This window comes from Rhipicephalus microplus, chromosome X (genome assembly GCF_043290135.1).
Source record: "Rhipicephalus microplus isolate Deutch F79 chromosome X, USDA_Rmic, whole genome shotgun sequence".
Classification (NCBI taxonomy): Eukaryota; Metazoa; Arthropoda; class Arachnida; order Ixodida; family Ixodidae; genus Rhipicephalus; species Rhipicephalus microplus.
The window spans coordinates 107,023,769-107,051,449 of record NC_134710.1 but is presented as its reverse complement, the minus strand read 5'-3'; the positions used below and the strand labels follow the sequence as shown (position 1 = coordinate 107,051,449).

Below are 27,681 nucleotides of genomic sequence, written 5' to 3'. Positions count from 1 at the left end.
AAATGGGCGGCCGTACATAGCAAAAAAAGTCGCAACTTGATCGCAAGAGCGAAGCAATGAATGCAATAGCAATGCATTTAGCATCTGATCTTGCATAACTCTAGAAAATGCTGGTGTGAAGGAGCATGGTCACTCCAGGTTGAGCAACAGTTTTCGCACACACTCTTCACGATGAGAGTGCAGCACGTTGAAGTTAGTTACTGTGTATGCTACTTTTAACCTAGAGGTAGCATATACATTAACTCTAGTAAAAGTGTATGTGTGTTCCTTTCTCATGGCTGCCGAGCTAGTCTGCATGCCAGCAATCGCGACTGTGTCACTAGAAGCAAAGTTCACAGTTGCTGCTGGAGCAACACCCTTTCCGTCCACACCTCCTCCCCAATGCTTGCGTCTTTTCATTTTGTTCAAATGGGTGGTGCGTTTTCTTTCTGCTTTGATGGCAGGTCTCCTGAGCAGAGTGATGTTATCGCATGCGCCCTCCAAGTGACAGAGAAGGGAGAAGGGCCGTTTCATTTGACCCATGCTTCATCCGCGTTCGTCACCCCCGCTCGGTCGCTTTCACCTGCGAGTAGACTATATGTTGCACGGGAGTATGTTATAAATGTGGACTTCATATGGGACATGACAGCGACGTCAAAAACCCATCGAGAGTGACTGCTATCGCAATAAGACTATTGCACAATTGTCTGGAAAATGCAGCATTAGGCAATCGTTGCTTTACAAGTGCTGTGTAACTTGGCTACATCTGCTCTGAATTTCCTTGATCTGACTTCTCCAAACTTGTTTAAAGAGGCCTTTTTGGCTGCTCCAAGCCTGCTCCAAAAGGCACTTTTGCCTACTCCCAGGACTGCTCCCAAATCCATGTATTCTGTTCCACCCCTGTGGAATGCATGAGTGCTTCTGTACATGTGAATGAAATTGAGGTGATTATGTAATCTGAAAGATGGTGCAAGGTGAAGCTACAAGTCGCAAGCAAGATTTGTCAGTTCAGATATTCTTGTCAGATATTATTGTCAGTTCAGACGAACTCAACCTAAGGAGGCTTAGGTTGAGTTTAGTCTCCAGGTAATGTTAGTTTGTTTTACCCTTGAAGCCGTGTAGCATTAGTCAGAGTAATGGGTTACAAAAGTAACAGGGAAAGAAGATGCAAGAAGGTGTTTGCTAATTATAATATATTAAGTGGATATTTGTCACCATATATCTATTTTAACTGCAGAAACTGCAAAAAGCATTTGTAATTGTTTAGCTAGTTTCACTCGCTTTTAAAGGAGCATGGCTACACCGTTTCAGCATGGTCGGAAAGCACTGCCGATCAATAGTCGAGGCTCCTGAGAACGCACCAGCCAAACGTTATAGCGCACCACGCGACCTGAAATTTATAGTGAATTCTCATATTCAGGCAGACGTCTCTTCCATTTCTCTCAACAAATGATGCCATATAGCCAAATTACCATCACATATATGCCCAAATTCACAGCGATTTGCTGATTTGAGTATCGTCTGCTGCATTGTTACCAGGGCTGCGACGCGCTCGTGCGTGTACTTGTGATCACACTGAAAATAAGCTGCGTGTTCAAAGAAAAAAAAAAAAACCCCAGGCCTGCGCGGAGCGCGCAGCACTGTCACAGCGAAAGCTAGAAGAGTGACCTTTCAGAGCTTTTTAAACACTCTTTAGGTAACTATCACACACACTTGCAGGGTACCAACTACACCATTAATCATTGTGTAGTAGGCAGGTATTCACTATGCCATCCTTCATCATTCTTCAGAGAAGCGTGGTACCTGCTGCACGCTTGCAAGGAACTTTGTGCATTTTTTTTGTGCTGTGCTTGACGATGAAGAATTATGGCAAAAGCTTTTGTAATCCCCACAATCTTCCACATAGAGTATGCGCCACAGTTAATATGTGAACAAGATCACGCTTTTGTAAATGGTTGGAGCATTCAACGACCCACTCTTTACACAATATGCATTATGTGACACCTAATTGTTCCTTTGCTGTCCTAAAACACTTTCTCATATTAACGTGACTCCTTTCCCGACATCGAGCTTGCCTAAGGCCAGTTTGCAAAGGAGTTCCAAGCACCGGCGTGGCTGAGGGGTAGAATACTGTGCTGGCACGTAGGGGACACGGGTTTGAATCCCATTGTGTCCTTGGGCGTTTTTATTTACTGAGTTTTTTGTTTTATTTTGTAGGGTAGTGGTTACGGAGACCTGCGGCGGACAACTACGGCGCACACATGAACAGTGTTGTGATCTCGGTAACAGCATTCACTGTAAAAGATAAAGGGCTTAAGGTCATGACAAGAGATTAGATTATAGGCAAATGCCTATTTTGTTCCTCGCATTCCTATCATGCTATTTTGATATATGAGCATAAATTAGAGGCCAAGAAGGCCTTTTGTGGTGTTTTTATAGTGCCTATATATGCCTATTTTAGGTGTTCGTGCATAAATGCTTATAAGTGCCTATAAATGCCTCTTTTCCAAAGAAGTGCCTATATGAGTGCTATTTAAGCCCAAATTTTGTTTTCGAGCGTGGTTTGAAACAGTTAATCACGTAGAAAAGGCAACATTCATATGTCCAAGCACTATGAGGTTCAATGAAGTCCTCTATGTCTAGCAACTTCTGCAGAAGAACCACTAACCGCAGTGAAATGGTACTCTCCGGTCACCATGCGCAAGCGATTGAATGAGGAGCATGAGGAGAGTGCAAAAGACCCTATTTCTCCAGCTCTAAGTGGAACCACTGTTTGCAGGGAAATGAGGAGGGAAAACTAAAAATAGGAATAAGAGGGGCGTCCTTGGCCAAGGCCATCTTTTACAGACCGATGAACAGCAGGTTGTTTCGTGCAGCCGCGTGGGTGGTGAACGAATGAAAAACCTTGGAGGGCCACTCCTGGAATGCTCATGTTGATTGAGTGGTAGCGAAGGCCGCCAAATCGTTACACTTTATACAGCGGAACCTTAGGCAAACGCCGGCATATTGACAATCAACGGTGTATTTAGCATACATTCACCCTGTGACTGCAAAATGCTTCTGCTGTATGAGATCCTTTGGCACATATCTTTAAGTGACAAACATGATAAAGTACAGAACAGGGCTGCAAAGTTTGTCCTAAGGCATTACTCAAATGACAGCTGTAACAAAATATAAAAAAAACTATGATAAGTGCTATCACCGCGTCAAATTAATCTGTGGTAAAGCTGCTCTGTCTAACATTTCATGGTAAAACTCGTATTGGAAAATGATTGTACCTAAACAGTCCTCTTCACGCAATGGTAATTGTTTTGAAATTTTAGAATGTAGTATCAGATGTAATTTTTCTATTAATTTGTTCTTTGTTAGTTTTATGACTGAATGAAATGGCCTATAAAGTGAATAAGTGTGCTGTATCGATGAAGGCGTGTTTTATTTGACATTGTAACCCATCTGCTGCAGCGCCTTCGAAGAAAAATGTGATGTGCACGCGGATTTTTTTTTTTTTTTTTTTTTTTGCAATTTAGTTCTTTAAACAACCCTCTATAGGTAACACAAGAAGTTGTAGTTAGACACTAGAACTTCTTGCGTGCCCAATAAAAGCGTTCTACCACGGTGATTTTTCAAATTGATTCGCTACTAGCCACAACACCATGATGCGAAGAGGCACACTTGACTCTCTTGGCTCTCACCCCATGTAGCCATCGTGAGCCTAATTTCTTCCCTGCTATCTTCTGTATCGGGGCTGGAGGATCACATTATGCAAATGCACCAAGAACATGTGCAAGCAAGGTTGCGAGCGAGCCATCGATGTTGGGTCGCTTCGGCCTTCTTTGTTGTGTTACCGATTTCTGTGGGATGAATCAGTCAGTAGACGTACTTTTGCAGAGGCTGGGATGAATCGTGTATCGTAACCGCGAAAGACGACGTCGCTTTGCTGAAACTGGGGTCAGAGACGGCGCACCAAACACAAGCAAAGTGCTGTCAGGGTTGGCGAAGGCACAATGCAGGAATGACGAGAAGACAATCGCAAGAAAAATGGGGTAGTAGCAGCAGTAGTAGTATATAATGCTAGAAGTAGTAGTGGTAGTATGTGTGGTTTTTTGTGAAAAAAAAAAAACATGATATAATTATGAGGAAAGTCGTAGTGGAGGTCTCCGGAAATTTTAACCCTCTGGTGTTCTTTAACGTGCACTGACATTGCGCAGTGTGCGGGCATCTAGCTTTTTGCCTCCATCTAGATGCGACCGCCGCGGTTGGAATAGAACTTGCAACATTCGGGTCATCAGTGGAGCACCCTATAGCCACTGGTCCACCGAGGTGGACGCGATCTAATGGGGACTTGTTAGTGTATAGCATCTCGTGGCCATTTAAAACAAAAATAAAAATAATAGCAAGCTGACATTCCATTTGCGCGTTTTAATATTTTTCTCAGCTTTCATTCATGATGCTCATTTTGAAAAGGCAACGTAAGGATTCAGGGAAAAGAAAGACAGAGAGAAAGAACACTGTCTTTCTTTTCCCTTTGTCTTTGTGCTTCTTTCAAAATGATATGAAGCAGGTAGCTCAAACCGAAGTACTCCTCATTCGTGCTACACAACAGAACACACAAATTCACGTTTGACACTCTTAACAATAATTTATGGGCAATGCTCTTAATGAGGTACCGTTTAAAATGCAGGATATATTTAGGGGACAGAACATTTTTCTCTTTTTTTAGATGTAGCCAGCGTTTAACCAAGGTCTGATGAAGAGAGTATGGTGAGTGATGTCAGAGCACCAATGTCAACGTAAAGGAGCGACGTAAAAGCAGGACCAATCCTCGCTGTATGTCACTCCCTCCATCTTTGGGCACACGTCCGCGAGAAGGGCAAGTGGCATTCAGTAGAAGTTTTGCATTTTTACGAGACACATAGCATTTCAAATCTTAACAGGCATGATCCTGAGTGCCCAGTGCATCCATTACCCTTCTCAGCTCCAAATGCCCAAACCTAGTGAGGGACCCTCTAAGGTGTTCTCCGACAGCAGAGAAATTAATGTGATTAAACCTGGCATCCCTCTCTTCTGGGGTATCAGTGGTCTGGTTATTTGCTTCTGCGCTGCTGCCCTTCCCAGCCACGAGGAAACAAATTAAACTTAGCAGAGGTGTGATTGGATGGTGGACAAGACTCTCAATACTGGACAATAAAACGAAAATTCGTAATCTGTGAATCGCGTGAAAAATGCATGCCTATGTTCAACTGTTGGTGCCTTTGTGCTACCTTAAACAATACCTTTTTTTCGCTTCTTGTCATAGATACAAATCACCGATGTCTTTGTTTCAAGTTATTTCAATTTTTGATTAAGTTTATTGTGCCTATATTTATGATTTTGAAGGACTAAAACGGTGTTTTACCTGCCTGTCTTCGGCACCTAAAGCACGCTTTTTTACTGCCTGAAAATCCAGCCTCTACTCATGACACACTGATGGTGTAACTTTTTTCCCCCTTTCATTCCTGCCTGCTTAGCATACAGCGGGCTTGGCAGGACGAGGGAAAAAAATCGATTACAGCATGAAACAAATCACTGTAACTCTGCTAATACTTGGCAGATTCTTAAATTTCTGCAGTAGTCTATTCATGAGGCAATAAACTCCCTAATAGACATTTTATGGTTACTTAAAAAAGTTTTGCCGGGCCTTTTTAAGTCTATCGAGGCTCTTTCACAGATGCTGTGGTTGCTTTCACGCAGGGGAAACAAGATGTGATGTGCATGCATTCTTTTATGTATAGTATCGCAAAATGAGCATAGCTGATGACAAGCTCAATTGGCAGCAACATAGTGAGCAGTAAACAAAATTAAATTCTTGTCCGTCTGATGCTATTGCTAGTGTAGATGTGTACTCTGTGTGACACGTTCTTATAAATCTTATTACAACAGCTCATTAGTGTGGATCTTCCTTAAATAGGTAGCTGAAGACAAATTTTGTGAAAATTCATGTAACCTTTACTCTTACTTCTGAATAGAACCTAGCTGAATTAGAACTATTGTTTATGGGCACTATGCTCAGCTGCTGTGACCTTGTGAAGGCAACAAAAGACCCCAAACCTTTTTATGTTTCAGTAAATTATTATTGCCTATGCAGTAATGCACCCCAAGTGTGTAGCATGTCATTATAATTTGTTAAGTTGTAGTAAAGGATTTATGAGGCAGCAGAAGCCTTCTACACAAACATTTCATGTTCAGTTCTGGCAGTGACGTCGCAGTGTTAACAAATCAGTGGAGCACTTTGATTTTTTATTTGCATATAAAACTGAAAAGTACAAAAATAAACATTCATATTTTGTTTTTCCTTTTTATTCGTTTGAAATAATGTCTGCTCTCTCTGTTAAAGCCAGTCAATATGAACTACCAAGGAATGATCTGCTACATATGAATGCTAATATGAATTACCAAGAGGATAAAAGCTATAATTAAGGATATGGCTTTGTTAGGCCCCGCAGGGGCGTCTGTGCAAGCAGGCGTTTAGTGTGTAGCGACACCACGGACTCGAGCTAACGGGGGGGGGTTCGACTCCCTCCCACGCACAGCCGTGGCTGTGCCGTGTCCGGGGAAAAGGGGATCCTGTGGGTTGAGCTGACGCTGGGTGATCGGACCTTTAAGGTCCCCCGGCAGAGGCAACGCACCCCTTTGGCCCCGGCTTCACGTAGACAGCACCCCGGGGCTGACCCATCCAGGGAAAATTGGCAGTCGCCTTTTCCTATCTCTCTCCCCTACAACTTCATCTTTATCTCTCACTTTTAGTCTGTCCTGTCTACTTATCTTTTCTGTTTACTTCCAATTTTCCTGGCGGCAAGGGTTAACCCTGTGCAAATAGCCTACCTTGGCCTAGGCGCGTTGGGTTATGGCAGTGTTGTACGGCTGACGTCTGCAAGCTTTCAGCACCTGCAAACTTGCAGCATCTCCTTGTTGGGCTCCGTGGTGGGTGGCCGCCAACGCTGCCGAACAAAAATAAGAGCGGCATGCATGGAGCATTCCTCCTACTGTCTGATCGTACCGGCTTGAAGCGGGTACGCACCGATGACATAAATTTTTTCAACCAGCCAATAGAAACATTTCCCCACTTCCACGTCATTCACTGTGAGAAAACTGAAAAGCAAGCCAGGACCATATCTCCTTTCGTAGTTGCCAGGTGTCTTACTGAAACTCTCTGGGCTGGATACAAAGTAACCAAAATGGCTAGCGGACACCTTCTCCTCGAAATTCAGGACAAAGAACAATTTGTAAAGCTAGACAGCCTCTCAACTTTTAGTGACGTACCGATCACCGTAACACCACACAGATCAATGAACATAACTCGCGAAGTGGTATCTGACGCAGACTTACTTGACCTGACTGAAACTGAACTTTTGGAGGGGTGGAAGAGCCAAAATGTCACTAATGTACAGAGAATTATCATCAGAAGAGATAATAAACACCGTCCAAACACTCAATACTCACATTTGCATCCAGTAAACTACCAAAATCTATTCAAACAGGGTACACGAAGACATCTATCAAGCCGTACATGCCAAACCCTCGTCGTTGCTTCCAATGCCAGAGGTATGGCCATGGCTCTAAAAGCTGTCGTGGTCACCAGACTTGTGCACAATGCGGAGTCCTAGGCCATGTATCTGAGAACTGCAAACAACCGCAACACTGTGTAAACTGTGAAGGAAACCATGCCGCATATGCACGCTCCTGCACATACTGGAAAAAAGAAAAAAAGGCAATAACATTGAAGGTGAAGGAGAACATTTCATTTGAGAAAGCACGGCGAAGAGTTGCACCATTCTATGTACCTACATACGCTGATGCGGCGCCTCAGGGGGCACCGCTGCACCAGCCCACGTCACTCCTTCGGCCCGCGCATAGCGAGCCGGCGGTTGTGGCACCTGCCGCCAAGGCGGCTGTAGTCCAGACTGCACCGCCTACTTCAGAGTCCTCAGGTCTCAAGGCCTCACCTCACCAGGAGAGGCCCGAAACTCGAACTAACAGCTCGCACGTGCGGGCATCCAGTGCCTCTGAGGAGGCAATGGATACGTCGGTACCCTTAGTGCCGAAAGAGCGGCGTGGCTCCTTGGAGCGCACCAAAAAAACAAAAAAGCAGATAACTGGGCCTTGTGACGGCCCTGTTACATGAACTCAAACTCACCGCCTAAATAGCCACTCGCTTTTCGTACACACAGCACTACTTTACATTCATCATGAACACTTAAATTATACAATGAAACGTCAGGGGCCTTCTCAGAAGCCTTGACGACATCCAAGAACTTTTACACGAACGCACCAAAAGTGCTGTGTGTACAAGAAACGTACCTTAATTCAAAACACACCAACTTTCTTCGTAAATAAGTTAGTTTCCAAAAGGACCGTGATGATGCCATGACATCATCTGGAGGCGTTGCCATTATAGTGAATCAAGGGATTGCATGCACACACAACTCCAAACATCCCTTGAGGCAGTGGCTGTTCGAGCGGTTCTTTTTGATAAACTGATCACAATTTGCACTATTTACATTCATCCTAGCTATCAGCTGCAAAAACATGATTTACACTCTTTAATTGATGAACTTCTGGAGCCTTATGTTTTCCTTGGAGACTTTAATGCGTATAGCAGGCTATGGGGCGACTCTCGTTGTGACACGCGAGGTCGACTTATTGAACAGTTCCTTCTCTCATCGAGCGCGTCTCTTCTAAATAGAAAAGAACCAACCTATTATAATCTCGCTAATAATACCTACTCCTCCATAGATCTAAGCATAGTTTCTCCATCTCTTGTGCCTTTACTCCAGTGGAAAGTCATCAGTAATCCGTACGGAAGTGACCACTTCCCCGTAGTTTTGAGCACAACCACAGCAACCGAGTGTCCACCACGTGTTCCCAAATGGCTCATAAACAGAGCCGACTAGGAACAGTGTTATACCATGGCTCGTTTAGGTTGGAGGGACGTATGTACTTTGAGCATTGATGTTGCTGTTAACTACTTCACAGCGTTTTTGATCGATGCTGCAACAAAATGCATCCCACAAACAAATGGACACCCTGGAAAACGGCGTGTGCCATGGTGGAACTCTGAATGCCGAAACACGTGCAAACAGCAAAACAGAACATAGAGGTTGCTTCGGAACTCACCGACAGCCGAAAATCTTGACACCTTCAAGAAAATAGTCTCAAGGCAGTTCAAGAAAATAGTCTCAAGGCAGGAGAACGCGTCGGCAGGCGAGAAGAAAAAGCTGGCAGAAGTTTTTGTCGGGGATCAATTCATACACACAGGAGGCTAAAGTCTGGAAAATGGTTGGTAGGGTAGCTGGAAAACAAGTACACGCACTTTCACACGTAAATACACAGGGTGATACCTTGGAAGATCAGGCGAACTTCCTCGGTGCACACTTCGAACGGGTGTCCAGCTCGTCGCACTATACTGACACTTTCCAAAAATACAGAACAAGACTAAAAAAGCAGAAACTCGAACACAAATGCACTAGATAAGAGGCATATAACCAAGCTTTCAGTTTAGCTGAGCTCCAAACACCTCTAAACTCGTGCAGTACTTCTCCCCAGGTTCTGACCGTGTGGTGTAAGAAATGTTAAAAACCTGCCAATCGAAACACAAAAAACCTTACTTTGTTTGTACAATGCTACCTGGTTTTCTGGCGCTATCCTTACTTCCTGTAAAAAGGCTATCATTATTCCCATTTTGAAAGAGGGCAAGGACCCTTCTTCAGCTTCGAGCTATAGGCCTATTGCACTTACAAGCTGCTTGTGCAAAGTCTTCAAAAAAATGATACTGTCGACTTGTACATTTCCTTAAAGTGAACAATTTACTCGACCCATTTCAGTTTGGGTTTCGAGAGGGTAGATCCACCACAGACCACTTTGTTCGTATCGAGGCACAGATCAGAGACGCTTTCGTCCATAAACAATATTTTCTTTCCGTGTTCCTCGATATCGAAAAGGCTTATGATACAACATGGCGCTTTGGAATATTAAGACACCTGTTTCATCTTGGCGTGCGCGGAAGAATGTTTAACCTAATCGAAAGTTACTTGTCCAATCGGACATTCGAGTTCGAGTAGGCAGCATTCTTTCCCAAACATTTATCCAAGAAACAGGCGTCCCGCAAGGTGGTGTACTTAGCTGCACACTTCTTCTTATCAAAATGACTTCTTTGCGCTTCTCCATCTCTCGCAATATGTTTTATTGTACATATGTCGATGACATCCAGCTTGGCTTTAGATCTTGCAATCTGGCCATGTGTGAGCGCCAGGTTCAGCTTGGTTTGAACAAAGTCTCCAATTGGGCTGAAGAAAACGTGTTCCGGTTGAATGCACAGAAAAGCACGTGTGTCTTGTTTCCAGGAAGAGAGGCCTTAATTCCGAACCCAATGTTCAACTGCATGGTCAACGTCTTTCTGTTAATACCGAACACAAATTCTTAGGCCTAATCTTAGACACCAAACTAACCTTCATACCACACATCAAATATTTAAAAAACAAGTGCATAAAAGCTATGAACGTTCTAGAAGTGTCTCACACTACGTGGGGAAGTGACAAGAAGTGTTTAATGAATTTGTATAAAAGCCTCGTACGTACCGGCCTAGACTATGGGGCAATAGCGTATCAGTCTGCAACACTTACTGCCCTTAAAATGCTTGATCCTGTTCATCATCTAGGCATCCGCATCTCTATGGGTGCTTTTCGCACTAGCCCCATGGAAAGCCTGTACGTGGAATCAAACGAATGGTCGCTCCACCAACAGAGATGTTACATGTCTTTTAAATATCATCTTAATGTGAATGCAGACAAGGATCACCCATCACATTCAACAATTAATGACAAGTCATGTTCAGCTGTGTTTGAAAAACAGCCTTCTATGAGACAACCCTACTCACTCCGTGTGAGGGGCCTAGCGAAGGAAACCGGTGTGCCACTCGAACACCGCTTGATGGCTCCCGCAGTATGCTTGCCACCGTGGCAGTGACAGGCGATAGATTGCGACGTGTCTTTCTTGGAGGTTACAAAGCATGCACCAATCGCACATATCCAGACATACTTCCTTGAACTACATCAATACACATGTCCTGAGTTCTTTACGGATGCTTCAAAGTCTAACACTTCTGTCTCGTATGCAGCCGTGGGCCCATCCTTTTCGGAAGCTGGCGTTCTGCACTCTGATGCAAGCATCTTTACCGGCGAAGCTTATGCCATACTTGCGGCCGTTAAACACATTAAACAAATAAAGCTACAGAAGGCAATAATATATACAGATTCTCTAAGCGTAGTGAAAGCTCTGAAAACACCTAAAAAGCACAAAAACCCTGTCCTTGTCTCGCTTTATTCACTCCTATGCACAGTGTACTCATCTAAGCAGCATGTTGTAGTCTGCTGGGTGCCTGCACACCGCGAAATACAAGGCAGTGTTCTGGTGGACCAGCTAGCTGGATCCGCCAACAAAAGCACTATCAACACTTCGATACCGATTCCTGCCCTCGACTTGAAAGCTGTTATATTGCGAAAGCTCAGGGTTTATTGGCAGAGCACATGGGAGGCATACACAGGGAATAAATTGCATGTCATCAAGCCACAACTTGATCATTTGCCGCCAGTATCAAAATCACGCCATATAGAAGTAATCCTTACAAGGTTAAGAACAGGCCATACAAACACAACACATTCATTTCTTTTATCTCGGGGCGATCCACCTTTGTGTGACAGATGTGGAGAAGCACTCACCATACTTCACATTCTAATACAGTGCAAAGAATTAGACAAGCTAAGAAGACACTTCCCATTACCCTACCGACAACAGGTACCACTACATCCTGCAGTGTTCATCGGTAGAAAACCACTTTTTAGTCGTAACTTATTGTTAGCGTTTTTAAAAGAAATTCGTACTTTTCATATCATATACCCGGGCATTCCATAGTGCGACCTCTCCCAAGAGGTCTCCGCTGCGGTGGCTACACTCAACAAAGCACTTGCCTCACGGCCCTTGGATGCAAGGGTGTGAACGAGTGAGGCACTTGTGCTGATGCCATACATGTCCATCGTTTTTATTATCACAAACTTTTGTCATGCATTAACACCCCACACTTTTCAAGGCATGGTCATGTTTTTATTACTTCTATTTTTTTACCCGCCTTAGAGTGAGGAATTTTATGGCCCATATACAGCCGCTTATCACAATCATTGTCCATATCTCTTGTAACATGAACTGGTGCTCTTTGTGCCAGCCCTTGCGCCACAAAACATCAAACATCATCATGGCTTTGTTAGGCATATGATCTTTCTCAATTGGGGACTAACACGTTTCTCGTCCTTGTGAATATGATGTGTGTGAAAAGGTTGGTATGTAAGTTACCTTACTGTGTTAATTTTTCTTTGCAGTACTGTTCCTATATCCTCTGGTAATGGTGACACAAGCTCACTACCATATACTTTTGAGTCATCCACATTTCAGGCCAAAGAGCCAAAAGAATGCCAGAAGCAGTGTTCTAATAGCACGAGCCATGAAGACTGTGATTCGTATGCATCTGAACGATGTGTATCTCTGGAAGAGCCAAGCAAGGAGACTGTGGATATTGTTTGTGATAGTGCATCTGTAAGAAGATGGAAACACTCTCACCAAAGTTCCAAGAGTGAAGGTGAACTCATAAAAAGTGTAGATGCAGATAGGGTACATGGAAGGAAGACATCAAGCGTTGTTTCTGGTGTCTCAATAGTGGTGACTCCTCAAGAGCACATCTTTAGTCTTCTTCGTTCTTCGGTAAGCTGGTTCTCTCTTTAGCCTGCTTTTTTGTCTAAGCAGCCTAATGTTCATACATAAAGCTAATTCAGAATGCCTCTTACACTTTGCATTTGATGTAAATTTATACAATCCTGTTGATAGCCTCTCATAGAAGAATAAACACTTCATTTATATCGTTTCTGTGCATTGTAGGAGGGGGATCAAGTTTGAAAGCACACTGATAGGGACCTTGTCAAGCAAATGTCATTTGGATGCACTTCTGTGTAGAAGTTTTGACAAGCAAGCTCAATTAAAATTACCAAAAGCAATACAAAGACAGGCTGATCAAAGGACACATACTCAAACGACAAACAAGATGTAGCTCTCCTTTTTTGTACTCTTTTTATTTTTTGAGTGTGTGTTCATCTGCGCCCTTCATTCGTGTAAAAATAGTTTGCTTAATGGTTTGACAAAATCTTAAAAGATGGGGGTTACAGACCAGTTCAGAGGGGCCCTAAAACATTTTTCCAAGCAATCGTCAAATGGCCTTTCTGTCGCAGTTTACTGCTTCATGAATTCACAGCTGCAAAAATGTTTTCAATTTATCAAGTACAGTCGCGGCCACATCTGTGTAGAGCGCGCGAGCAGTCACTTTTTGCTCTGCTGGGTGGCTCCTTGAGGCAGTTTCAGGCTCTGACGTAGTGTGTCAGAAGCATGCGTGGCCTAGCTGACCACGTCACAGCCCGAAACTGCCAAAGGATGTTGCCCCACAGAGCAAAAACCAGCTGCTCGCACGCTCTACTCAAATGTGGTCGCAGCTGTACTTGCAGAGTTGCTAGCATTTTTTGTATACTTTGTGTTTTTTTTTCTCCTTCAGTTCACGCACTCTAGAAAGGGAGAGGGGAAGTGATAAGAGACCAGAAGCGACATCAGTACACATCATGACCTTAAGCACTTTTTTTTTTTTAACTGCCCAGCTCTTTTTCAGTGTAGTGACAAGCACACTAGTGCCGCTACTGTACACGGTCCTAAGCTGTATACAGGAACTTAAGGTATTGCAGGCACGTTATAGCAGTCTGGGTGATTGAGAATTCTTGTGCTGCATAGTTGAAGCAGCCTCCAAAATCTTTATTCTTCTCTCCTCTGGCAAAGTTGGTCCATGCAGTGAGGTAATTTGCCAAGAGAAGAGCAGTATCTAGCTGTGTTTCTAATTTCATTGTAAATTTACTAACACATGCTTTAATATTTGACTAACATTGTTCACATTAGCCTCAACTTCCAATGAGCGCTGTTTTCTGACCATGTTCAAAAAGTGTTGTTAATGCACTAAACAAGCCCACCATGTTATCACAAGCACTATAAGTTACTGGCAATGTTAATTTTTTTTTTACTTGAGGCTGAAGCCTTTTTATTTTCTATGATGATGAGAGGTAAAGCTATCTGGCAGCTTCTGCTGTATCCCTGCTAAAGTAGGATAGAAAATTTATTTTAAAAAACTCAAATGGTTGTGATATTGTGGTTGTGATTGGTATTGTGGTTGAAGTATAGACCTATTCCATCTTTATAAACAGGGGTAGGCACCGTCGATATATGTAGGTTTGTAGTAGCAACGTCCCAGCTTGTAAGCTTTGCCCAGCTGTCCCGGTCAAAAGTGCGCTACTACCCTCTATGGTCGCATGACAACTGGCGCAGCAGCTGCAAAAGCTGCCTCCGAGCACGGCGTGTTGGGACGCCTCCCACATGCTTTCAAGTGGCAGCCACAATAGAGCAGGCACTGCGCCATGCTCCCTACCAAGCTGCAGAATTCAGGCACTTTCTTCTTCTCCTAAGCACCACCGCAACAGAGGTAGTTGCAGTGGCTGTTAGAGGGGCTCTGAAATCAACACATGAGCCTTGTTGATGTGTAGCTCTAGCTTTGCAAACCTCCTCAAAACATGAGGTATCTTGAGGGTGGGAATGTGGCTCATTTACGAAATGTCATTGCCGTTGTGGCAGTGTACGTCACACGTGTACATTTGTAAATTGTTAATTAATGCAAGAACGATGGACACAGCTCAGCAAGAAACTCTAGGATAAGATATGCTAATGCACGGTGTAAAAATACATAGCCACGAATCGTTTCAGTAAATCCTTGTGTATAATGAATGTGCGGAAAAAGTTATTTATGCAAATGACCTGGGGTGATCTCGGTGACACTCATCATCAGTACACTTGCTATACATGCAACTATACATGCTGGGGAACTACATGCAACTACATGCTGGGCAACTATACATGCAACTATACATGCTATACATGCTGGGTTGCTATACATGCAACTATACATACATCAACTGTACATGCTGGGGAAATGCGGTTATGTACTTGTCAGGTCTGCGCTCAATTCATACGCTCAAGTCAAAGCCGCAAAATGCATACAGACCATAAACAGACTGGGAAAGTTTCCCGAGGACTGTTTTTCTGTGAATTCTCAGACGTCAAAAGCCCGTAGCGCACCACAGCCAGAACAGCCCTGATTGATACACGGTGTGTCATCGCAGCTGCATATAAAGAAAAAGCATAGTCCACATCATCCTTTCGTTCTCTCCTGCTTCAGTTGTGTCCACACAGAAACACATGCTTCATGACCGAGTGAAAGGTTTAGTTCACGTGAGTATAACGAAATCCTTTTGACGCGTCCAAGACTTCTACAGTTCTATTAACATTGGCAACTGCAAAAAATTTTTTACATTTCTTCGCATATGGCAATGCTATTCACAACGTGTGTTGTGATGAATATGCTCGCTACGCCTACACACCAGGCTTATTCCAAAAAATGCGGGGTGGCAAATTAAACGACACACTTGACAGAAGTGATCGTTTTTGCTATAAGCCGCTCCGAAACATAACTAATGAACCGGCGTCGAAGGCAAGTTCTCGCAAGTCTAATCTTCTTGTGTCTTTTCTTTCTTTTTTATTTGAAAAAAAATGAAAAAAAATAAAGACCTGGCCCATCTTTTTTTTGCCTTCCCGCACAAATCATCGTGAAAGGTCGTCGGCACATCATTTTTTTTCTTTGCACGTTGACAAACAGCACAAGAACTAGCAAAAACACAGCAGTAACTGCAGCAGACTTGGCTTCTTTTGCCTACCGCGTGAAACCAAACGCCCCACGACAGCACCACTGCATTTTCGCGACGTATGTCCGGTGGAATTCGTCTATAAGAGGCAATAAGAAATAGAAGTTTGGCTTTCATGTATTGTGAAATGTCGATTCAACACTTCTATTTATGAAAGCAAGATCTTTCCAAAGAGTAACCTTCCAGCCCAGCTTTCTTTAGCTTTTACATTTCCATTTTCTTTCTATGCTTGATGGAAAATCTGGTGCCATAGCACTTAAAGTGGTTTGTTTAAGTGCCATGGCATTGATAGTCCAATAACTTAAGCAAGGTAGTTTATTGCCTTATGGATCAATTGCCACAAAACATTTCTTGATTTTATCATTAATGAGCAGAGTTACAGGGATTTGTTGCTTGCTTTAAGCACTCTCCTCTTTCGTCCTGATGAGTACACTACAATCTACACAGGCAGTGACGGGAAGGGGGGGTAAGAAGCTAAATTGGCACACATCATGACCTTGAGCACACATGGTGAAACATGACTGCTCTCAGCCATTGTGAGTGTGGCTACAGTGTAATGTTAGGAAACTATGAAGCACAGTGTCAGCGCATGGTGGCACCCCGTGGCAAGAAGCACATCTGATCCAAACGCCACTCTTGATTTGTGTCTGCTTTGAATCAATATCATGCTACGTACAGCAGGTGCCAGCATCTCTGAAGAGTGAACACAAGTCTCTGTATGCAGAAGGGACACCTGAGAAAATAGCAACTTCGTGCTCTGCTTCTAAACTCTCCTTGCTGTTCACAGCTACGAGATTTGGCTGGGCTATTTGTAGCAGCGTCTGGTCTCCACAGAATGTTTTTTTTTTTTTAGTTCAAAGGGTGGTTCGTGATTTCTTTAAAACTGGCAATGGCCATTTTATTGGCAGGCTACTGACCTATAGGAGGTACTTGAAAGCTTGGGGTAGAAACTAAGAAAATAAAAAAAAAAAACAGGATACTGCCTGAAAAAAATAGAAACCAGAATAAAAGTCAGGCTGGTCTTTATGGTGAACGGTTTTCTTAAAAGGAAGGAACAAAGTTGTATATAGACGGTACAATAATGTAGCATTTAAAAAAAAATAATGGGAAAATATTAAGCAGAAGTTAGCAGTTACATGTGTTTTAATGTTAACTGGTGCATCTCGTGCTGAATGTTTGGAGACTCCACTAAGATTTATTATTTCTTACATTCTAATGGAAGCAAGTATTTAAACGGTTGCTTTTTCTCGATTTTAAAGTTGGTGGGTTTGTATGTTTGTTATGATTTGTCACAAACGCTGTTGTAAGTTCATGTTAGGTGTTGAAAAAGGGCCAAGAGATTTGGTTGCTGTCGTACAGACTAAGGAGAGTTCGGAATAAGTTACTTCTAATGTTGTAAATGAAATAAAAAACATTTTTTTTTATGTGCATGTTCATTTTGATGCATGGTTTTCTTCAAGCTGATATTACGGATTGCATTTTCTTAACTTTCATCTGTGAAAATAGTTTTCTTTTTTACTGTTCTTTTTTCATGTGACTTGTATTGGACATACTTATTAAAGGATGTTGGAGGTATGCTGTACATTCAAATGGAGCTATGTTCCAAAAACCTTGCAGATTGGTTGGCCGCACGTAATCAGCGGCTAGCTGACCCAGAGTCTGGTAAGTGACCTCTTATTTGGTCATTAAGCTCCAACTGTATAACTTATCACTATTTGTTGTAGCTGATGCTTTACTGAGGATTCGCCTAAGCTTCGCAGCAGGAGCTCTATGCTCGGTTTCCCATATCAGGTGCAACGTTGTAGTAGTTCTGCAAGTAGTTCAATCAGCAAAACGTATCACTCCACGTATATCATGGTCGGCTCTTGTCATAAATGCTCCCGCGGGCCGAGCATCGGCCTCCACGTGATGCGTTGCAGCAAATGAAAGCATAATGACATTAACCAATCAAGCCGTAGTAAGGATCGTGCTAGGTGGTTTGCTTACTTTTATGGCACAAAACATGCTCATTTAATATTCAGCCTAAAAATGGGCCTGCATCGAGTGTGTAGCAGAGTTGCAGTGAAAGCTGGAAGATCAGTACCCACTACGACATGAGTAATCATAATTTTCTGTAGTAAGGAGGCATTCACTGTCATTCTTCGTCCTTCTTCACAGAAGTGCTATGCACTTGCAAGGAATTATGAGCATTTTATTGATGCTGTGGCTGACGACGATGAAGAATTATGCCCGAGACTTTTGTGATGGGTTGAAGCATTCGATGACCCACTTGTTATGCAATTCGCATTGCGTGGTGCCTAGTTATTCCTTTGCTGTTCTAAAATGCTTTATTACTTAACACAATTCTTCACCCAACATGCAGCAGCCCACCCAGGGTCAGTTTGAAACGGAGTTTCAAGCGCCGGCATATCTCAGTGGTAAAATACATGGCTGGCACGCATAGGGACCCAGGTTTAAATACCATTCTGTCCTGGGTATTTTTTATTTAATTAGTTTTTTTTCTTCATTCAGTAGTGGTTACGAATACCGGCGGCGAAGGTGGACAACTACAGCATTGGCGCCCTTTGTTGCGATCTCATAACAGCTTTTGCTATGAAATCTATTTTTAATTGAAATGACATTGTTATTTCTTAATGCAAAGCGCCGACTGTAAGAAGTCTTGCTAGCCTTCACAGTGTTGCACCTGATGTGTGAAACGGAGTATACACATAAATAAAAATAGACAGTAGAGCACATAAGTTGGGCACATCATGCCTCTTTTCTGATTGTCTTAATTTTTTTATACTGCTGTGCTTTAATCCATCATCATTACCATGGCAATATCTTATAAATAGTAGGATTCTGTGGATATTCGAGTTTCAAGTTACAATCGAATAATACCTAATCCAAGAATTCAGTGTGACGTTTGAATAGCTAGTGTTCAAAGTTTCAAATAACTTGACTGTATAAATATCTTTTTAATTTGAGACTTCCATCTGGCACCACAAAAGTAAATAACACAAGAGGCTCATCACACATAAACAAGTTGAACTCTTGCATTAAGTTGAAGAGTGATAGGTGGAATGGTTGCTCTGAGATAATGAAGGCGTGCTTACTTTAGGTCTGGGCATAACCAGAACTAGTGGCGGCGATGGCGTAGTGGTTAGAGCATCCGCCTCGCATGCAAGAGGTCCGTGGTTCAAATCCCGGTGCCGCGCAGTTCCCAACCGGATTAAAAAAAAATCCGCGTGTTGATGGAACTGCATTAAGAGGCCTGGGGTGCGGCCTCACCGGTAGGGAGTGCGTTTCCGGCGGTAACCACCGCCGGAAACGCACTCCCTCACCAGAGAAGGATTGGCCACCCTGGTGCAGTATCTGGCCACTACCTCCCACATGCATACGTCAAATAACTCACGGCCCTCAGTCCCCAGCAGCTGCGAAGCAACTGACCACGGCGGCGGTCAGATCTGCAACGCAGCAGAGGGTGCTAAGAATCTCTGGATCCGGACAGGCCGCCATTGGAACCTGAACTTGGCAACGTTTAACGCTAGAACATTATCTAGTGAGGGAAGTCTAGCTGTACTATTCGAGGAGCTAGAGGGTGTTAAATGGGATATAATAGGGCTCAGTGAGGTTAGGAGGACAGATGAGGCCTATACGGTGCTGCAGAATGGGCACGTCCTTTGCTATCGGGGCTTGGGAGACAGAAGAGAACTGGGAGTGGGGTTCCTAATTCACAGAAACATAGTTGGCAACATAGAGGAATACTATAGCAATAATGAAAGGGTGGTAGGTATTGTAATTAAACTGAATAAAAGATACAAGATGAAGGTAGTACAGGCTTACGCGCCTACATCCAGTCATGATGACGCTTCAGTTGAAAGCTTCTATGAAGACGTGGAATCGGCAATGAGTAAGGTAAAACACAGTATACTATAGTGATGGGCGACTTTAATGCAAAGGTAGGGAAGAAGCAGGCTGGAGACCAGGCAGTAGGAGATTATGGCATCGGCACTAGAAACGCCAGAGGAGAGCTACTAGTAGAATTCGCAGAATGCAATAATTTGCGAATTTTGAATACGTTCTACCGAAAACGAGAAAACCGCAAGTGGACATGGAGGAGCCCTAATGGCGAAAATAAGAACGAAATAGACTTTATAATGACTGCACACCCAAGAATCGTGCAGGATGTGGAAGTCGTTGGCAAGGTACGATGCAGTGACCATAGAATGGTACGGTCTCGAATTCGCCTAGACTTGAAGAAGGAACGACGGAAACTGATACGCAAGAAGCCAATCAATGAGCTAGCACTGAGAGGGAAAGTACAGGAATTCAGAGTGTCGCTGCAGAACAGGTACTCGGCTCTTAGTGAGGAAACCAACCTTAGCGTAGATACAATGAATGATAATCTGACGAGTATCATTACGGAGTGTGCAGTGGAAGTTGGAGGCAGGGTAGTTAGACAGGACACTGGCAAGCTTTCCCAGGAAACGAAGAACCTAATTAAGAAGCGTCAAATCATAAAAGTGTCAAGCACAACAGACAAAATAGAACTGGCAGAGCTTTCGAAGTTGATTAATAGACGTAAAGTATGCGATGTAAGAAGGTATAACATGGAGAGAATTGAACACGCTCTGAAAAACGGAGGAAGTGTCAAAGCAGTGAAGAGGAAACTTGGGATAGGCAAAAGTGGGATGTATGCACTAAGGGACAAAGAAGGCAAAATAACTACCAATATGGATAGGATAGTTAAAATAGCGGAGGAGTTTTACAGAGATCTGTACAGTAGCCGAGACAACCACGACCTTAGTACTGTTGCGACCGGGGTTTCCAGACACCGGAGGTCCGGGATGAAGTTGTCGAGGCAGGAGGAAGAGAGACTTGAAGAGGGTTTATTTACAATATGTACATTGCGAACTCCCTACACGGTGAGCTCTCAAACGTGGCAGGCCTCTACATGTCTCCTAACATAGCGCTACATGGTGCTTGGTTCTACATGGTTCTGCTCGGTTCTGCTCTCGAAAAAAAGCACCCACGAATGAGCCGCGGGGGCTCATTATAAAGGGTCTGTCCTCCCCAGATCCCTAGATCGGGGACCGCGTACAGAGGGCACCGTCCAACCACGGATCACACATTACCCGCGAGGGTGACGAGCACGCACGGTCCACGTGAACGTTCAAAATTGAAGCGTGGTCACTGCACGGCCATGTGGCACGAACGTGGCTCCTCCTCGTCAAGGGGTGTCGCTGGGCGAGGGGTCTGAAGTTGATGACTGCATCCATCGAAAGGGCCGCCGTAAACAAGCTTCAAATGGTCGCCGAACGACTCGTTCAATTAGCGGGACGATTTCCGGCCGCCGCCGCCGCCGTCATCTTCCAAAGAAGAAGCGGCACTTGTGGTCTCCCGAACTGCTCACGGTGTCGCGGCGGCAAGACGCCGCACCCTCCGGCCAGGGGGGAACAATACATGGCGGACACAGGCCGCCAGCCCGTTTGGCGACTAAAAAGGAACATCAAAAGGAACGCCGATCCATTGTCAGACCTGGCGCCGGTCCTAACAGTAGGCAGCCGGTCGTTCGGTTACTTGTTTGAAGATTAAAGGAGCGCCGCTCCCTCTTCCGCTCTGGCGCCGGTCACAACAGCTCGTCCGCCGGCGGGAGAAGCGACCTGAGGGTGACCAGCTGCACAGGTTGCCCGAAGTGTCGCTGAGTAGTGCTGTCTTCCAGGCCACTGCTGATGACGCTCAGCCAAGGACTCTGTCCCTCTCGCTCCTTGTGGCTCCCCTCTGGGAAAAGCATTCATACACACCACCACAGGCACGGGAGAGCACCCTGCCCGCACTGAGACACGTCGAGTCCGACAAATTATCCAAAAGCAACCTTACTTAAGCGGTATTACCAAACACAAAGCAGCAATCGGGACGTTTCTCTGAGGTTTCACCAAAACTCCTAATCCCGATCCGATAATAATCTTCCCATCAAACTGCTTTCAAGAAAACTAACTGTCAAGTGATGCGCTCACCGTGGCATACCCGAGTGCTTGCGTGAGCAATCCGCCGTAACCCACCAGGTATCATACTCATAAAATAAAGCATTTTACTTCACGCTATCTTTTAGTGCCCGAAATTTAGTGCCGCCAAAGCCAGTCGTCAATTCCTTTTGAGAAGACGAAAGCATAACTGCCGTGCTGCACCTGCATTAGGAACATCTTTATTATATATCCGCAAACGCACATCACAGTGCTCCTGCCTGGATGAGATACCACCTAACCAGTTGTTGCGACCGGGGTTTCCAGACACCGGAGGTCCGGGATGAAGTTGTCGAGGCAGGAGGAAGAGAGACTTGAAGAGGGTTTATTTACAATATGTACATTGCGAACTCCCTACACGGTGAGCTCTCAAACGTGGCAGGCCTCTACATGTCTCCTAACATAGCGCTACATGGTGCTTGGTTCTACATGGTTCTGCTCGGTTCTGCTCTCGAAAAAAAGCACCCACGAATGAGCCGCGGGGGCTCATTATAAAGGGTCTGTCCTCCCCAGATCCCTAGATCGGGGACCGCGTACAGAGGGCACCGTCCAACCACGGATCACACATTACCCGCGAGGGTGACGAGCACGCACGGTCCACGTGAACGTTCAAAATTGAAGCGTGGTCACTGCACGGCCATGTGGCACGAACGTGGCTCCTCCTCGTCAAGGGGTGTCGCTGGGCGAGGGGTCTGAAGTTGATGACTGCATCCATCGAAAGGGCCGCCGTAAACAAGCTTCAAATGGTCGCCGAACGACTCGTTCAATTAGCGGGACGATTTCCGGCCGCCGCCGCCGCCGTCATCTTCCAAAGAAGAAGCGGCACTTGTGGTCTCCCGAACTGCTCACGGTGTCGCGGCGGCAAGACGCCGCACCCTCCGGCCAGGGGGGAACAATACATGGCGGACACAGGCCGCCAGCCCGTTTGGCGACTAAAAAGGAACATCAAAAGGAACGCCGATCCATTGTCAGACCTGGCGCCGGTCCTAACAGTAGGCAGCCGGTCGTTCGGTTACTTGTTTGAAGATTAAAGGAGCGCCGCTCCCTCTTCCGCTCTGGCGCCGGTCACAACAGTACTATAAGAACTAGCAATAACCCAGATGACACCCCACCAGTAATGATAGAAGAAGTCAGAAAAGCTTCGGAGAGCTTGCAAAAGGGCAAAGCTGCTGGTGAGGATCAGGTAACATCAGACCTGCTGAAAGATGGAGGACAGATTGTGTTAGAAAAACTAGCCACCCTGTTTACGAGGTGTCTCCTGACGGGAAGGGTACCAGAGTCTTGGAAGAATGCTAACATCATCTTAATACATAAGAAAGGAGATGACAAGGACTTGAAGAATTACAGGCCGATCAGCTTGCTCTCTGTAGTATACAACCTATTTACAAAGGTAATTGCTAACAGAGTAAAGAAAACATTAGAATTCAATCAACCAAAGGAACAAGCAGGATTTCGAACAGGCTACTCAACAATTGACCACATTCATACTATCAATCAGGTAATAGAGAAATGCTCAGAGTATAACCAACCAACCACTATACATAGCCTTCATAGATTACGAGAAGGCGTTTGATTCAGTAGAAATATCAGCCGTCATGCAGGCACTGCGGAATCAGGGCGTAGATGAAGTATATATAAACATTCTGGAAGAAATCTACAGGGGATCAACTGCTACCATAGTGCTTCATAAAGAAAGCAACAGAATACCAATCAAGAAGGGTGTAAGGCAGGGGGACACAATCTCCCCAATGCTATTTATTGCTTGCTTACAGGAGGTTTTCAGAAGCCTAGAATGGGAACAGTTAGGGATAAGAGTTAATGGAGAATACCTTAGTAACTTGCGCTTCGCCGATGACATTGCATTGCTGAGTAACTCAGGGGACGAATTGCAACTAATGATTACGGAGTTAGACAAGGAGAGCAGAAAGGTGGGTCTTAAAATTAATCTGCAGAAAACGAAAGTAATGTACAACAACCTCGGAAAGAAGCAGCGCTTCGAGATAGGTAATAGTGCACTTGAAGTTGTAAAAGACTGTCTACTTAGGGCAGGTAATAACCGCAGAGCCTAACCACGAGATTGAAGTAACTAGAAGAATAAGAATGGGGTGGAGCACATTCGGCAAGCACTCTCAAATTATGACAGGTAGATTGCCACTATCCCTCAAGAGGAAGGTATATAACAGCTGTATCTTGCCGGTACTTAGCTGCGGAGCAGAAACCTGGAGACTTACATAGAGGGTTCAGCTTAAATTAAGGACGACGCAGCGAGCAGTGGAAAGAAAAATGGTAGGTGTAACCTTAAGAGACAAGAAAAGAGCAGAGTGGATTAGGGGACAAACGGGGGTTAAGGATATCATAGTTGAAATAAAGAAGAGGAAATAGACATGGGCCGGGCATGTAGCGCGTAGACAGGATAACCGCTGGTCATTAAGGGTAACTAACTGGATTCCCAGAGAAGGGAAGCGGGTTAGGGGGAGACAGAAGGTTAGGTGGGCAGATGAGATTAAGAAGTTTGCGGGTATAAATTGGCAGCAGCAAGCACAGGACCGGGTTAACTGGTGGAACATGGGAGAGGCCTTTGTCCTGCAGTGGACGTGGTCAGGCTGATGATGATGATGATGATGATGATGATAACCAGAGCTAGTGTGTCACATCCACTGCAATTAAAGAGCATCGAAACAGGGGCATGTGCTTCCACACACTGCGTGGTAGTGTTGCGGCCATTGGGTGGTCACTGCCAGCATAAGAATAAAACATGACAAAGGCCTATGGGGCAACTTGGTTAGGGTGGGGTGTCTAAAGCCAATGCATACGTCAGTGCAGTTGGCCTTTCATTAAAATTGTGCCGATATCCTGGTTCAAAAGCAAGTTCATGTTCAATTTAAAGGCAAGGATAAGAGAGAAAGAGAGAAAACTGTCAAGCCCTTCACAACTTTGCTTCTGAAACGAAGGCACGAACTTCTTGCGCGATGTTGTCACATATGCTGCAAGCACCAAAATAACTTAATACTTGGCCCACCAAACCTTCTTCACATGTGAAAATTTGTTCACACTGTGCAGCGACCACTTGCCCGCTGCACCACTCATTCGGAAATTTCCTTTGTCCTAGTGCGCAGTAAAAATGCTGTTGTGAACAGCCACCTGAAGGTTTGTGGACCCGAAGCACTCGTGACAGTGAAACACCATAATATTGTTATAGTCTTACAGTTGTAGTACAATTAGTATTCTTTCAGCAGTAGTTACTCGTCATGTTATGTGCTCGAAAATGTGAACAGATTTCATTTCATTGTTCTTTCTTTGAATTTTCAATAAAGTCTTTAGCATTCAGTATACAAATCAATGTTGGATATTTGTGGCCACTATTTAGCAATATTCAGTATGAATTTGATTGGAGACGAAATTTCATTATTTGCATAACCCTATAAATAGCAAACATGAAATAAGCACAGGTGTGTAGCACAGCTGTGCAGCTTGTACAAGGTCAGAGTGGAGAGTGATGGCTCTAGTATTGCAAGGAAGTTCAGTGTAGCCTTCATTAGTGAAAGCCTAGCTAGTAAGGTTTCTTGTGAGCTTATAGTTCAATAAAGGATATGTTGCTAGAGCAATTGTTTTAGTAAGCTGGCTTTGTGGAAGTGTCGATGGAATCTCTTTTTTTACACACTTTTGATTGCTTAGTCTGCAACTTTCTGTGAGCCTCAATCTTGAGTTATAAAAAAAAGAAAGCTATGTTGCCAGTCCTTCTTAGTCAGGTTACCCATTCTAAAGCTGTTGGGGTTCTTGTAAGACTTGCCACTCATGACATGTAATAAACTGCTGGTTGTCTTAAGGATATTCATGTCATCAACTCTTTCTGTCCAACTCAGTGTTGTTTGGTTAATGAAAATTTTCACCCTCTTTCTAAATGTTAACCTACAGCTGAGAGTAGCATCAGCATCATTCCAGAAGCAATGAGCATCTTCAAGCAGATCTTGAGTGGGGTGGAGTATGTGCATTCCAAAGGATTCATTCACAGAGATATTAAGGTAGGTGAATTTACTGGTTAGTGCCTCTGGTTTAGCTGTAACACTGTTGTGCATATGGTTACTAATGTTGTGCTAGCTTGTGCTGCTTCAGTTGTTATTTATTTATTTATATATTTTTCAAATATTTGTGAAAGCTCAGCAGTATTTCAATGATCAGTCCAAAATATTGCAGTGAATTAAGACATTCCTTTGCAGCTTTTTTTTTTTTTGTAGGATGAAATTGTATTTACACTGTTTGAATGAGGATTCACCACAAATACTGGGCAATTATATAAACAGTCTCCAGGGCTAAAAGTACAATATCGATCTTTTTTTTTTTTCAATGTAAATTGTGACAAAAAAAATGCAATAAGCTTTTCGGCTAGAATAAGCCATCTGCTTTTGAATGTTTCATTCATGCATTGTGTGCAGTGATACTATATAATTTGTAAATGCATACAAGCTTGCTTTCATTTTACTATAGTAGCATCAGCATTACCAATATTTTGAGAATTTTATGTAGGGAGTCAGGCATGTTAGTGAAGCGTACTCCTGAGCGTTGGATAGTTGGTACTAATTCTTTAGTGATGGCTCATTGCCTCATTTAATGAAGCTAACAGAATGGCAGCAGTCGTAGTCAGCTGGGGATTTAACAAAGGCCTAAACATCTTCCCAAGAGGGCATCAACTGGTTGCTCTCAGCAAAGCTGCTGATATGTGAGACAGTGCGGCAAAACAAGCCATGATGTTTCAAGAGTCAATGCCAAGCTTTTCAAACCACAAATTCTCTTGGCTTTTACGCCAACCTTAACAGGAATTTGCCCATGGTTGTAAAAGCAGCCTTATCTTATGTTGAATTCTGTCAAGGTACTTGAAGCAATATGCTGGAGTACTGCTGGTGTAAAGAGAAAAGTTATTCTAAAGAAAATATATTTTATTTGCCAGTCTACTTATGAAAAGCAGCTGGATTTTATATTTTGATTTGTGAAGCTGAATATCACGTGACCTGCTTCGCAGCTGAGCACAGCGTTTTCTGTTAAACGGGTGTATGTTGCATTTGACAGTAACTGTAGTTAACTACAGGTAACTGCGGTTTCTTGCAACTGATGTTAGCACACGCCCATGTAACTAGGGTATCGGGAAGTCAGGTTTTTCAGCTCACAAGTGGGCAGTGGGACGATGCGTGACCCACCCTATATTATGGCGTGAAGTGGTCAGTGTGTCGGGTGTGTCAGCCGTTTTTCAGACATTTTAATGTGATGGACTTTTTACATATTCTACAATTTACTTGGGAAAAAATAGAGCAGTGCTAGTTTTTGCACACCTGAAAGGAGCATTAAACCAACCTAGGTCTATTGCAGTTCTTTTCTTCCGTAGAGGAAAAAAAAAAAGGGAAAACCTAGACCAAAGACTTTAAATCCAATAATGGCAGTGATATCAAACGTACCGGTATACATCCTAGATAATTGCATTGGGAATGAATGGGGGCTCTCTTTTCTCGACACCTCAGCAGTTTTCAGTGTGCATGTTAGGACCTCTGGCTCTTAATATCCAAAGTGTTCTTGTTGAGGGTACATTTCAAGACTACTGTTGCACTGCAGACATGTTATTTGTTGCATCACTTGAAGCCTGTATACTGTAAAGTACCCAGGAAATACCTATTCTACTACCACTGAAAATTGCAGCAATTTAGGTATAGACACTTGTCCAGTCAAAGTAGCAACAACCAAGATGGCAGCCAACAAAAGCTTCAAGGCAGTAATATGGTGGTTTACGAAATCGAAGAAGTGTGTTTATTTTAAAATTGTTAACAATGGAGTACAGTAATGCC

At 43.9% G+C, this 27,681-nt stretch overlaps 1 protein-coding gene across 1 annotated transcript in view; it reads left to right on the top strand.

The window, feature by feature from the left end:
- LOC119176270 (eukaryotic translation initiation factor 2-alpha kinase 1) overlaps positions 1-27,681 on the top strand; it is a 71,185-nt gene that overhangs the window by 20,494 nt on the left and 23,010 nt on the right. Inside the window, exons 10-12 of the mRNA XM_037427471.2 lie at positions 12,387-12,765; positions 17,408-17,507; positions 25,766-25,872. Coding sequence (XP_037283368.1) covers positions 12,387-12,765; positions 17,408-17,507; positions 25,766-25,872 — 586 coding nt within the window. The remainder of the gene's footprint in view (positions 1-12,386; positions 12,766-17,407; positions 17,508-25,765; positions 25,873-27,681) is intronic.